We start from the raw sequence: 14,855 nt of genomic DNA on the forward strand, positions 1-14,855 counted from the left end.
AAAGGAAAGCGAGTAGGATATGGTAGAAAAAGATTGTTTGGAAAGGAATTGAGAGATTGATATAAAGAAAAGAAGTATTCACATGAGAGTAACGGTTTCAGGGCCCAAACCTTCATCTAAAGTACTTCAAAGAGGCCTAAGCAAACTTAGTCATATGGTGTGGTTCTAGCCTCCATGAAGGCAAATACATTGTGTACAGCCCAACTGCACACAAAACTGAAATACCAATGATAGAGCAATCTAAAATTTAAAAAATAAAACTTTCAATTTGTCGTCTTCCCAGAGGGACTTAATCAAGAAACCAATCAAAATACTTCCTAAGCCCAACTGTTTGCAGAACTCCAAAGAGAGCCTGGCCCTAAATCAACACTGTCCAATGGAAATATAATATGATGTGGGCCTCATATGCAAGGTCATATGTAATTTTAAATTTTCTAGTAGCCATATTAAAAAGGTAAAAGGAAACAAGTGAAATTAATTTAATAATTTTATTTAGTTCAATATATCCAAAATGTTTTCTCAGCATATAATCAATATAAAAATATTAATGAGATATTTATTATTCCTTTCCTCAAACCAATTCTCTATAATCTGGCATGTATTACTTATAGCACTTCTCAGACTATATTTCTTTTTATTTTTCCAAGACAGTTTTGCTCTTGTCGCCCAAGCTGGAGTACAATGGCGTTACCTCGGCCCACTGCAACCTCTGCCTCCCAGGTTCACGTTATTCTCCTGCCTCAGTCTCCCAAGTAGCTGGGACTAGAGGTGTGCGCCACCACGCCTGATTAATTGTGTATTTTTAGTAGAGACAAGGGTTCACCATGTTGGCCAGGCTAGTCTCGAACTCCTGACCTCAGGTGATCTGCCCACCTTGGCCTCCCAAAGTGTTGGGATTACAGGCATGAGTCACTGCACCCAGCCTCAGATTAACTATATTTCAAGCACTCAGTAGCCACATGTAGTTAGTGCTATGGTAGTGGACAGTACAGATCTGCATTTCAGTTAAGACACATATGCCAGCATAGTTCACTAATGCATGGTAAAAAAAAAATAAAAAAAAGTATAGTGCTGAGTTAGTGGTAGAAATACTAACTACTGCAGAGCAAAGTGGTATGAACAGCAATCTCAGTGATAATGCAACCAACTATATTTGCTTTTCATTGCAATTTGCTTATTTTCCTTCAGCAAAGTTTATCTCTTTTTGCCAATTCAATAAATATTTACTGATAAAAAATTCAATATTAGATTCTTGCATCTTCACAGACAGAGTTGCTTTTCCCATTTGGAAAATTACTTGTCAATGTAAACACATATTTTGATAACCAGTGTTGGAAAGAGGCGCAGACCCCCCATGTGCCTACTGATGGCAGAAATATCCACGGCCAAAAGGAAACAAAGGGCTGGGGGCAATCACACACCTCATGTCTCCTAACTCCTGGGAAGTGCTGTCCCTCTGATTGAGCTCTTATCATTCCCCTTCCCCACTAACCCTATCCACTGTGCCCTGGAGCCCTTTGCGGGGTAACCCTGCTCTGTCCTCCTCACAGAATATCTCCTCTACCTCCTTGTCCAAGCTACAACTTGGTTCTTCTCTGAAGACACTGTCTTCCCTGTAGCCCTTTTGAGTAGCGGCTGCACTTTCTCCCATAGTCCAGTCCTTTTCCTGTTCTCCAGTCTGGCTTCTGGATGACAGCCCACTAGTTTGAACTCCACACTGCTGTAGTTCAAATCTCTTTTGACTTGTTACCTTGGGCAAATTACCTCCTTTTGTTCAGATTCCTTGTTTGTAAAATGATGATAATAATGCCACTTGCTTCACTGGGTTATTTTGAAATTAAGTGAAAGAAGGCAGGTCAATTCCCTACACACTCAGTTTGGACTAGGCTCATGAGCATTACAGATGACGCCATGATGCAGTGTGTGGTTCCTCATCTCCACATCCGGCTCTCATCCAGTGCTCCTGCTCACAGCACTCTGTCCCCCCCTTACTTACTCCCCCTTATTAGCTGAAGACTGGCACTGATCTCACAGTTTCCTCTCCACTTCCAAGTCTCGCCATCATCCTAGATGACTTCAAGTCACCTAGATAAACTGTCTCAGTTTCTTCACTCTCACATTTTTTTATATGTTGTAACAGATAATGTTACACTCAAGTTGTAACAGAACCAGCTTGTCCAGCTCATGAAATGTATGCATTTCCTCTCAACTCTGTATTCAGTGACATCCTGTGGGTATCTGCAAATCAGCCATGGTGAGAATATTTACCATGGAAACTGGCAAATACTAAAAAGCAGGGCACCTTTTTTTCTGAGAGCCAGACCACAGCTCCTCTACTCTGTAGCACTCATCATAACAATTTTTAAATACCTCCACTGAACAGCTTCCTCCTCTCTCTACTTCTTCCATATCTGATTTGAGCTTCTTAATTTATCATGTGAACCACTTTTGTGATAATAACCCCAAATCCCTGTTCCATTGTTCTTCCAGCTAAAATCCTAAACCTGATTTAGTCCAACCATATTTTCTCTCTTTGGAATCTACAGGGTGGCCCAAAAACCTGGAAATTGAAATATATTACTTATTAATTTTAATGCATATTAATAAGCCATTTTAATGCCTCATTTCCAGTCTCAGTGGCCAACCTGTATAGCTGGGCTATTGAGCTCTGGGGGAGTGGACAGTTTCCCAGCCACACAGACTGATGTTGCACCAAACATTTTTTTAGCTTCCAGACTTCCCTGGCCCTTAGTGTTACCCTTAACTCTCCATTTGTCTGCCTTTCTCATTCTCTACTTTTTAAAAATCTCTGACTCCACCTTCACCTTGTCATTCTTAGCACATCACCATACTTCTGCTTCCCAAAGAAAATGAGCAATTACTTCCTTTTCCTTTTCCTCCTGTCATCAAATCTGCAGACATGTCATGCCTAAGTCCAGCTTTCCTCCTTTCTCTGATCTCAGTCCGCTTCTTCCAGTTCTGCTCTGAATCCCGTCCCCTCCCCAACCCCCAAGGACTTTGCTCTGTCAGTCACCTCTTCCCTCTCCTGTATCTTCAACCCCTCCCTTTTTACTGGCGTCTTCCTCGCAGCATAGAAGCATCCCCAAGCCTTTCCCATCTCAATCACCTCCTCACCTACTGCCTCTGCAGAAACCACCCCATTTCTGCCCTCCCCTTGGCAGCCAGTTCTTGCTGTTCCGCCCTCATGATGCCACCATCGTTGTGTCACTAAAATCAATCTCTCCGACATCATCAATGGCCTTCCTGTATTGGAAAACCTAATAAATAATTTATCTTATTTGGTCTTTGTTATGGGTTGAATGAGGTCACCCGAAATCCATGTTAGAAGTCCTAACCCTGAGTACCTCAGAATGTGACTTTATTTGGGAATAGGGTCATTGCAGATGTTATTAGTTAGGATGAGGTCATACTGGAATGTGGTGGGCTCCTCTTCTAATATGACTGATGTCCTCATAACAAGGAGAAATTTGGAGACAGACACACACATAGGGAGAATACCATGTGATGACAGGAGTTACGGAGTTGGAGTCAAAAAGCTATGGGAACTTAGGAGAAAGACCTGGAACAAATCCTTTCCTGTGCCTTCAGAGGGAGTATGGCCCTGTCACTGCCTTCATTTAAAATTTTTGGCTTTTCAGAACTGTAAGACAATACATTTCTGTTGTTCGAACCAATTAGTTTACAGTAACTCTGCCACTGCTGCCCTAACAAACTAATACAGTCTCTTGGAGGCATTTGGCAAGGTTGACGATGAAAGCACTTTCTTACCTCTTTAGGTCTGTCACCTTTCTGGGGGGGAGCGTTCTCTAACAATTCCTCTCCATCTCTCTCTCTAGCTTGTCTTAAACATTAGTGTTCCTCAGACTTCTGACCTAGACCTTTTTTTCACTTCATGTATTCCCCGGCTGGTCTCACCCACTTCCAGAAATTACTTAAATTACTGGTCATGCAGGGCTATGCTGGAAACTATTTAACAACTGGCTCTCTGGGAGAAGGGGAGACTGGTTGATGGGTTTTGCTGATTTCTGTAGTGTAAGTACTCCCTCCACGGCCAGTTCCAAACTGCCAACAGTTTAACAACAGGCTCACAAAATTTCTCCAAATTTAACATTTGGCTTTCACAGGCCGACCACGTGGTACAGCCGACTCCAGCACACCTCTGCTTTCATGTCAGAGAGAAGTAACTTATTTTTGTAAAATAAAAACACCTGCAGGCCCCCCCTTTTTTTCCTTAATGAACTGCTCTAGAAATAGAATAGCTGCAGCTTCTTTCATGCGTTCCTCTGTTATTTCCATGTCACTGTGGTGGTGGGATCATTTTTCCTTTATTTTTCTTGTATATGATTGAAATACTGTACCTTTGATCAATTTTAGTTTTATGGCATGTTTTGCAGCCATATTAAATCTAGTTTTTGTCAGAGGGCATCAATATTATTTTTTCAAAGCAAGAAAATATTTCATTGCAAAAGAAATAAACAGAAAGGTCCTTAATACCCAAACTTTGAAACATGATTTCTTTTACCTGGCAGTGTCCAAGTGGTAAACCCAGACAACACTGAGTTTTCATTTTGTTCAGGAAACAGTCTTTGTCTGGCCCCGACTTACCCTTACATCAGGCGGGCCTTGCTCATTCATTCACTGAAGTATTTATTCAACACCAGCGGTGTGCCAAGTACTTATCTAGGTATTGGGTGGATTCTGATAAGTCAGTCAGGTCCCTGCTCTCAGGGAGCTTGCAGCAGAGATGGGGGCTGCAGTAGAGAGTAAGCCAAGGAAATGAACAAGGAAGCTGATTTCAGAGAGCGACAACTGCTATGAAGAAAATGAAGGCAGGGCAGTGTGATGGAGAGTGAACCAAGGTGGTACGGTTTGTACCTCTAAGGACCAGGCCGTGACCCGGGTCATGCACAGATGTCCGTCATGTGATGCCAGAGTTCCTTTTCCGGGTGCTCGTTTCCTCCCACTTCCCCATCTCTTGCCCAGCCACGACTGCTTACAAATACAGCTAGAGGAATCTAAATGAGGCTCCTCTATCATCAAACCCAATCAAAATGCCAAGGAACAGAATCAGTGCCTGGCGGAAGGCAGTGGAACGGGGCCAGCCTGGAGTGGTTCTCTCTGAGGAAGTTCCTCATCTTGGTTTTAGGGCCATGCCTTGCGACCTGTGAGCTAGGGGTTGCCAGTCCCTGGTATTTCTACAGGACTTGCCTGTCTATATTCCCAGCCTATATGTGTCTCCTGAGTTCGGGCACACAGGGCCAAGCGCCTGATGGATGGAAATACGTTTTTTGGTGTTCCATTGGTATCTCAAATTCTACAAAACTTAGTGCCCCTTCTCCTCCCTGTTCCTCACCATCTTCAATCTATCACCTATTCCTCATCTAGCAAATGATATTACCATCTTCCAAGGTGCTTCCCAGAAGTAATCCTTGACTCCTCCTCACATCCAATTAATAATCACATCTAGGCCGGGTACAATAGCTCACGCCTGTAATCCTAGCACTTTGGGAGGCCGAAGCAGGTGGATCATTTGAGGCCAGGTGTTCAAGACTAGCCTGGCCAACAAGGTGAAACTTGTCTCATTTTAAAAAAATTATTTGAAAAACCCAAATCTATTATTTCTACTTCTAAGTGTGTCTTGAATTTATCCATCTCTCTCCATCTCTGAGCTGTCACCTTACCTCAGTCCATCATGTTTTGTCTAGATTAACATGACCAGAGTCTTGTTCCTTCTCTTCAGTTATTTGTACTGCAGCCTGTGATTCCTTTCTAAAATAGGTCTGGTGAGGTCACTCCAACTGCTGCAGATCCTTCCATGGCTCCCCGTTGCCCTCATATGAAGCTGGCACTCCTGGACTTGCGGCTTACGGGGCCCTCCATGATGTGGTCCTGTTTGCCTCTCCATTCTGTTCTCTCCCAGCCTCTCTGCCCCCCATCTCTAGGCACCAGCTACACCCTTCTGCTCGTCAGTGGTGCCAGCTTCTCTTCTATCTCTGGTCTTTGCACAGACTTTTCCCTTCACCTGGATTGCTTTCTTCAATCCTACCCCCCTCTCTTTAATCTAGATAAGGTTTATTCTTTTTGAATGTCTAGCAGTGAAACCATTTCCCCTGAAAAACCTTCGCTAACCAACCCCCTACCCTCGGCCCAAAGTCTAGATTAGGAGCCCCTCTAAATGTGTTCCATAGAATTTTTTAAGAATTGTCTATTTACTTGTTCGTATCTATCACTAAACTATAAATTGTATGAGAACAGCCGCTATCTCTGCCTGCTTCACCATTCATCTCCAGCAACTAGCATAATGCCTGGCGGAGTCAGCCTGCAACAAATATTTGTTGAATAAATTAACAGATGGCTTTACCTCCTTAAAATCTTATTTTTTTCACCTACTAAAACAGACACAAAGGCCAGGTGTGGTGGCCCATGCCTGTAATCCCAGCACTTTAGGAGGCCAAGGCAGCTGAATCATCTGAGGTCAAGAGTTCAAGACCAGCCTGGCCAACATGTTGAAACCTCATCTCTACTAAAAATACAAAAATTAGCTAGGCATGGTGGTGGGTGCCTGTAGTCCCAGCTACTAGGGAGGCTGAGGCAAGAGAATCACTTGAACCCAGGAGGCAGAGGTGGCAGTGAGCCGAGATTATGCCACTGCACTCCAGCCTGGGGCAACAGAGTGAGACCCTGTCTAAAAAAAAAAAAAAACCAACACACACACACACACACACCAACTTGTATAATTTAAAATATCACGTGCTTGTTATGGAACACTTGTAAAATACAGGAAAGCAATGAAAAAGTCTACTATCTAGCTCACCACATAATGACCATTGCTATCATCCAGGCATACTTCTCTCGTATATAAATATATATTCTTTTATTGTTAAAATTACACTACAAGTACTATTTATTTTATTGTGGCAAAATACACAAAACATAAAAACTTGCCATTTTAACCATTTTAAGGTGTGCAGTTTGGTGCATTCATCACACTCGCATTGTTGTGCCAATATCACCACTATCTATCTCAGAACTTTTTCGTCTTCCCAGACTGAAACTCTGTAGTCATTAAACAGTAGTGCATCCTCTATTTTCCCCTCCCTACAATTTATTTTTATTTGGGTTCATACCAAACTGAAAATAGCTACTTCTTCCTTACCTTAGATCAGCATTTCCATTTATTTAGCCACGGTTTTGAGGATCCTATGGCAGATGCCATCCTTCCTAGAGCTCTTTGGGACTGTCAGGTATTTCAGTCAGGGTGAATTCGGGTTGATAACATTTTAAAATCTCACTTTATTCTGAGGTTCCTAGTGCCAGAGCCCACTGTATTTTTAGGGGCTCACAAGTTACAAACAAAAATATGGTAAGGAGGAATCACTGAAGTTTTAACACAAGAGACTTACATTTTGTTCAATTTCTATCTTTTGGTTTATTTCCTAAGCATTCAAAGAAATACTTTGAAATTCTTACATAGCATATTTAATTAAGCATGAGCACATCTTAAAATTTTAAATTTTGGATCAGATCTTTAATTCCTAAGATAATAAGAGGTGCTAGCAATTTGGCCAGGCGTGGTGGCTTATGCCTATAATCCCAACACTTTGGGAGGGTGAGGTGAGCAAATTGCTAGAGCCCAGGAGGTGGAGGTTGCAGTGGGCTGAGATCATGCCATCGTACTCCAGCCTGGGCAATGGGAATGAAGCCCTGTCTGCAAAAAAAGAAAAAAAAGAAAAAAAAAGAAGAAGAAGAAGAGAAGAAGAAGAAGAAGTATTGGCAATTAGTGCTCCAAGAATAATTTCCTGACTTGAAATAAACCTACATGTAGACAAACTAATTAGGCCATTCCAAGAGTTACTAGCATTGGTTTAATATGTTTTCAGAACATTCCAGGAAGCAGTGTGGCCAGCCTTGCATGTTTGATATTTCAGAAAGGTATGACAGGTGTTTCTCTTACCCAGGTCTTCTGTTCTCTCAGTTTTGCTCATATAAATATTTATGAACATCCTCATTTTTTTGAGGGAGGGGATTATAGATCATTCTAATTCCATTTTCTAGCATTTGGTACCATTCTAAGCACATAATAGGCACCCATTCGGAGCAATTGTTCAAATTAGAGGTGTCAATGATGGGAATTAGAAGTCTATATAATTCTAAGTCATTTGACTTAAATACATAATAATGATTTTCCTTGGTGGGGAATGGTGAAGGGAGGTGGGAGTTAAGGAGAGGAGAAGAGATCCTAAGTCATTTATAAACTTCTCTGGAAACACAGGTGTTTGAAGACTTTTTAAAAAGTTTTGCACCAAGTTGTGTGTGTTTTAAATAGACTGTTTTTAGAGCAGTTTTAGGTTCACAGCAAAATTGAATGGAAGGACAGAGATTTCCCATAAACCCCCTGCCCACACACATGCATAGCCTCCCTCATTATCAAAATCCCCACCAGAGAGGTGTTTGTTCTAGCTGATGAACCTACACTGACACATCATTATCACCCAAAGTCCATAGTTCACAGCAGGGTTCACTGTTGGTGTACATTCTATGGGTTTGAGCAATGTACAATGACATGTATCCACCATTATAGTAACATACAGAGTATTTTCAGTGCCCTACAAATCCCCTGTTCTCCACTTATTCATCCCTCCCTCTCTGCATTTCCACCCCCATCCCGTGGTAACCGCTGATCTTTTTACTGTTCCGTAGTTTGGGACAATCTGTTTTTCAGACAGACACAGAGCTGTCTTTCCCTTAGTTTCCATTCTGTCATTTCTTTTTCCCCATCAGTCATAAAAGGCTATGAGTTTTTTTAAGTGTCGAACACCATCCTACTTGTCAAGTTAAAACATAAGCTCCTGGCTGGGTATAGTGGCTCATGCCAGTAATCTCAGCATTTTGGGAGGCTGTGGCAGAAGCATCACTTGAAGCCAGGAGTTGGAGACCAGCCTGGGCAACATAGCAAGACCCCATCCCTACACACACACACACACACACACACACACACACACACACACACACACACACACACACTCACACATGCACACACACACACACACACAAAAGCTCTTGCCAGAATTACAGCTGCAAGTTGCCCTCAGGTGCCTAGACCATCAGTCTTTCAATTAGATTCAGATTGAGATGCTTCCTGTTTTAAACAATGATTCCCTTTCTATCATGCCCAATAAGAAAAAAGTAAAAATTAAACAATACTGTCTGTAATCTCAGCTACCCAGGAGGCAGAAGCACAAGAATTGCTTGAACCCAGCAAGCAGAGGTTGCAGTGAGCTGAGATCGCGCCACTGCACTCCAGCCTGGGCAACAGAACAAGATTCTGTCTCAAAAACGAAACAATATGATTTCCTCCTCTAAGTCTTCCACAGAGAAATGTTAAGAAATAAGTCCACCAGGAAAGAAGGAAGTAAGAATGTTTGACTAGATAGTCTTGGAAAAAACAGTTATACTTTCTTGCTTGTCTTCCTAACAGTTCTCCAAAGCTTCGTACCTTGGCCAGAGGCTTGTCCCCTGCATACCTGAGGTTTGGTGGCACCAAGACAGACTTCCTAATTTTCGATCCCAAGAAGGAATCAACCTTTGAAGAGAGAAGTTACTGGCAATCTCAAGTCAACCAGGGTGAAAATTTTTAAGGATTAACTCTATATTTTAATTAATATCAGTCCATCATGAGAATGCTTTGAGAAAACTGTTATTTCTCACACCTAACAATTAATATAAGAGATAAACTTCCTCTCCCCTCATCTGATCTTTGGAGGAACCTGAAACAAAGGAGGAGGCAGTGGGCAGGTTTTCTCAGCATGATGTTTGTCATGTTCAGTGTGAGACCTCACAAAAAAAAAAAAAAAAGAAAAAAAAAAGGTGTCCTGGATATAACTGAGAGCTCATCGTACTGTAAATATTAATAGAACAGTGATTGTAGCTGAAGGACAGAGCTGCTCGGAGAGAGCAAGTGGGTAGAATCGCATCAAACTAAAGAGAGTATTTCTAGCTGAAGATACGATAGATTGAAGGATATTTATTCTAAAAATAGAATGTGGGTGAAAGAGATCCATGATTACCTGGGTGAGTTTAAATATTTGGACTTCTGGGCTCCAACGTTAGATTCTGATTTGAGCAAGCTTCTCAGGGGATTCTAATATTGAAAGTCTGTGGCCTTCACCTGAGAAACCTGTCCTAGGGAGCCATAAAAATTTGTCCTGTCTTTCAGAAGTGCTATCAGACATCAAATGGTAGTTAAATCATATCTTAACAATTACTAGGATGGGCGCAGTGGCTCACACCTGTAATCCAAACACTTTGGGAGGCTGAAGCAGGAGGATCACTTAAGCCTAGGAGTTCAAGCCCAGCCTGGGCAACATAGAGAGACCCTGTCTCTATTTTTCAATAATTTAAAAAGAAAAGAAATACTAAAAATATTGTATACACCATTGAATTATAATAACATGTATATAATGTATATATTCATTATGAGGAATATTTGAGTATTTCATATATTATACCTTTTCCTTCTGTTTATTTTCTCCAGTTACGAAGTATTTAGAGCAATTCATCAGTAATTGGGGCTAAATTGACAGAACAGTAATTAGAGAAAATAGAAAAAAGACAGATGGGCTCTCCTTGAATACCAGGTTGGAATGTTTATGAGTTTGTGTTTTGTTTTGGGGGTGGTTTTTTTCGACAGAGTCCCACTCTGTTCCCCGGGCTGGAGTGTAGTGGCACAATCATGGCTTACTGCAGCCTTGACCTCTTAGGCTCAAGCAATCTTCCCACTTCAGCCTCCTGAGTAGCTGGGACCACAGGTGCATGCCACCACACCCGACTAATTTTTTAATTTTTTGTAGAGACAGTCTTTCTATGTGATCTCAAACTCCTGCACTCAAGTGATCCTCCTGCCTTGGCCTCCCAAAGTGTTGGGATTATAGGGATAGCCACCATACCTAACCTAGTTTCTGTTTAGACTTGACCCTTTCCCACCAGCCATGTGTGTCCACAAGATCTCATACGTTTAGACAGGAAACTGTTCTTTGCTCATCAGTTTTCTTCATCCTGTGTCTAGGAGGATGGTTGGTGGGGGAAACTGGGGTTATCCAAGTTCCTCTGAAACATCCTCTGTGAGCCCAGGGATGGATGAGGCATCAGCCACCAGCAAGTCAGTGTGCAGCTTTCCAGAAAGGAAGTCATCGGCCAGTTAGCCGGCCCTGGCAGTCAGCACCCGGCAACCCTGCTGTCTTGTGATAGAGAAATGATCTGCCTGACAGGATGGGGCGGATTTTTCTTTTTTCTTTCTTTTTTTGAGACAGGGTCTGGCTCTGTCACCCAGGTTGGAGTGCAATGGTGGGATCCTGGCTCACTGCAGCCTCTGACTCCCAGGCTCACGCCATCCTCCCACTCAGTCTCCCGAGTAGCTGGGACCACAGGCACACACCACCACACCCAGCTAATTTTTTGTATTTTTAGTAGAGACAGGGTTTTACTATGTTTTCCAGGCTAGTCTCGAACTCCTGAGCTCAAGCTATCCATCCACCTCGGCCTCCCAAAGTGCTGGAATTACAGGCGTGAGCCACTGTGCCTGGCCAGGGTGGATTTTTTTCAAGTGCACATGTTGCGGTCCCAGAAGTTTTGATGGTACCAAATTCAAAGGGAAAAAACGTCAACAGTTCCCACCCATCCTACCTCCCATGATGGCAAGAGGAAATCACCACACTGCAGATACAGTCCACGTAAAACAAATTGCTATGGATTTTGAAAGTGAACCTTAAGAGAACTGCACGATGTTTTCTTCATTAGAGTTCTTTGGTAATGTCAAGCTTTTTAAATTTTTTTAGACAGAGTCTCGCTTTGTCGTCCAGTGTCACCCAGACTGGAGTGCAGTGACGCGATCTTGGCTCACTGCAGTCTCTGCCTCCTGGATTCAAGCGATTCCCCTGCCTCAGCCTCCCAAGTAGCTGTATTTTAGTAGAGATGAGGTTTCACCATTTGGCCAGGCAGGTCTCGAACTCCTGACCTCAAGTGATTCATCCATCTCAGTCTCCCAAAGTGCTGGGATTACAGGTGTGAGCCACCGCACCCGGCCAGTAATTTTAAGCTTCTGAGGAGCCCTCTGAATTGTTAAATAACTTGGAGCTATGTCCAACATATCCATGTTCAGTGTGTGTTCAGTATTTCTTAGGAAACCTGCCCTTGATTGTTTTCTTTGTGGTGATTCATGAGCCGGCAAATTTGACATGTGTTACAGAATATATCTTTTCTCTGCTCTCCTACCTCACAACCAGAACTTAATTATCCTGCTTTGGTCACATAAATAGCAAACTAAATAAACACATGGGATTTCAGCCTGCTCACTGTGAAAACAGATCCTCTAAATGATCTCTCCCACTTGCAGATATTTGCAAATCTGGATCCATCCCTCCTGATGTGAAGGAGAAGCTACGGTCGGAATGGCCCTACCAGGAGCAAGTGCTACTCCGAGAACACTACCAGAAAAAGTTCAAGAACAGCACCTACTCAAGTAAGAAATGAAAGGCACCCTAGAGGTGTTCCAGCCCCAAAGATATTTGAATAGACTGGACTCGGGCACCAATCTAGCAAGTCCTACAGAAATTGTATAAAACTGAAAATACTGAAGCATTTCCCAAATGGGAAATCCTGAACTCAAAACTTATTTTGTTTTGTTTTCTTCATCTGACATTGCCTAGTAGCCACAGAGTGAAAGATAAATCAATCATTCATGATCTAACAATGACCTTCACTGCTCTAAAAAACTAGGGAGTCAAGGAAAACATGAATATATTCCTTATGTAAAATTAAAATACAGACATATAAAGGGCAAAATGTGAACATCATTCATACCTTGCTGTCCGTCCCCCTCCCAGAAATATCCCCCAGTATGCAGTGGTTTAGAGCATTAGGCAGGAGGGCCCTGAGTCACTCCAGACAGTCTTGGCCACCAAGCAGCATTCTCTTTTTGTTTCCTCTGTGGCTTCTGCAAACACAGGGCTAGCTCAGCTACCCATTAGTGTATTTTCAGTCACTAAAACAGTCTTCCAGTCTTCAAATTAGGATGACATTGTCACATGGGGCTTTAAAGCAAGTGAAACAAGCAATCCTTTTTTTTTGTTGTTTGAGACAGAATCTCGCTTTTGTTGCCTAGCCTGGCGTGCAATGGCGCTATCTCGGCTCACTGAACCTCTGCCTCCCGGGTTCAAGAGCTTCTCCTGCCTTAGCCTCCTATTCATTATGAAGAATATTTGATTATTCAGTTCCTGTAGGGTAAAGATATTACCCCCGATCATATTATTGATTATTGAGTAGCTGAGATTACAGGTGCCTGCCACCACGACTGGCTAATTTTTTCTATTTTTTAGTAGAGACAGGGTTTCACCATGGTGGCCAGACTCCAGGCTGGTCTCGAACTCTTGACCTCAGGTGATCCACCCGCCTTGGCCACCCAAAGTGCTGGGATTACAGGCATGAGCCACCGCACCTGGCCACAATCCTTTTTTAACTATGAAATATATTTTCATCTGAAGGTTCATGTTTATACCCAACTAAGGAATGATGTTGCCCCATATCTCAGTTAAAGAAATAACCTGCTCAGATACTTTAAACAGTTCTTTTGACTTTTGAAAATAAATTTTCTTGAAGTTACTGTACTTGTTTTGGTTAGTTAACATTATTTAAAGTATAATAATAATTATACATTAGTATATGTACATACTTACAAAGATAATAAATTATCCTTGTAAGATTTTGCTATGTACTACCTGGAGTTCAATGTATCAGATAGATTTCAATTTATATACATTTTTTATGTATATGGTACAGAAAAAAAGGTGATCCATAAGAAATCAGAAAATAGCTCATATGCTAATAGCTAATGTTGTCCTCTAAAAAACTTTTTTTTTTTTTTTTGCATTTTTAAGAGGGGGATCTACTCTGACACTTTAATAAGTGTAATTAATTATTGAATGGAGTTTGGCATAAGGCAGGGCCATTTCAGATCCCATTAAAGGAATGACAGGTACCATAGAACCACGGAAGTAAGGTCACATTTGTAATAAATCATTATAGTTCTGCTAGGAGAAGACCCGGTTGTATTAGGTAATTAATGGATTTGCTCTTAAAACACATGTCCCAGAAGATACAGGTAAGTCTTGGGGGGTCATAGTAAACATTATACCAATTTATCTTAAATTTCTAAGAAAGTTTTGCTACTTCACACGATCTTTCTGTTACCAAAATGGTAGGTTTCCAACTGCAGGACTTGGCTTTCATAGTTCCTACACCAGGGGAAATGCCTTCCTTTGCTAACTATGCAACTGGGTTAGTTAATGTAAGTCTGACTACCCTGTTGGCAATGCTAAAATATACAACAAATACAGAATTTTATTTGTATTTGTAAACATTTGATTTCTGGCTTGAAATTTTCAGTTTTCATGGGCACGTCATGGAAACAGAAATCTGTGTTTAGTTTGGGCACCTACTCATTGTAGTGACAAATATTTTAGAAGCCAATAGGAGATTCCACACATTGGTGTGAACCTGTGGCTGAGGTTGGTAATGGCTGAGTGACATGGGGACATACCACAAAGGAAGAGGTAGCAAAAGGCTGCGGAGATAAGGACATGCTCATTGCTTAGCTAGTGGTCTGCACCCTTAAAACAGGCGTCCCAGGCTGGGTGCAGGGGCTCACGCCTGTAATCCCAACACTTTGGGAAGCTGAGGCGGGTGGATCACCTGAGGTCAGGAGTTCGAGAGCAGCCTGGCCAACATGGTGAAACCTCGGCTCTATTAAAAATACAAAAATTAGCCAGGCATGGTGGTGG

General features: G+C 42.0%; 1 protein-coding gene across 1 annotated transcript in view; it reads left to right on the plus strand.

Annotated features, from left to right (window-relative positions):
- Positions 1–14,855, plus strand: part of HPSE (heparanase) — a 43,984-nt gene that overhangs the window by 3,407 nt on the left and 25,722 nt on the right. Inside the window, exons 2-3 of the mRNA XM_033214219.1 lie at positions 9,500–9,645; positions 12,413–12,538. Coding sequence (XP_033070110.1) covers positions 9,500–9,645; positions 12,413–12,538 — 272 coding nt within the window. The remainder of the gene's footprint in view (positions 1–9,499; positions 9,646–12,412; positions 12,539–14,855) is intronic.

The sequence above is a fragment of the Trachypithecus francoisi genome, unplaced genomic scaffold (genome assembly GCF_009764315.1).
Source record: "Trachypithecus francoisi isolate TF-2019V2 unplaced genomic scaffold, Tfra_2.0 Lachesis_group1, whole genome shotgun sequence".
NCBI classification, from domain to species: domain Eukaryota; kingdom Metazoa; phylum Chordata; class Mammalia; order Primates; family Cercopithecidae; genus Trachypithecus; species Trachypithecus francoisi.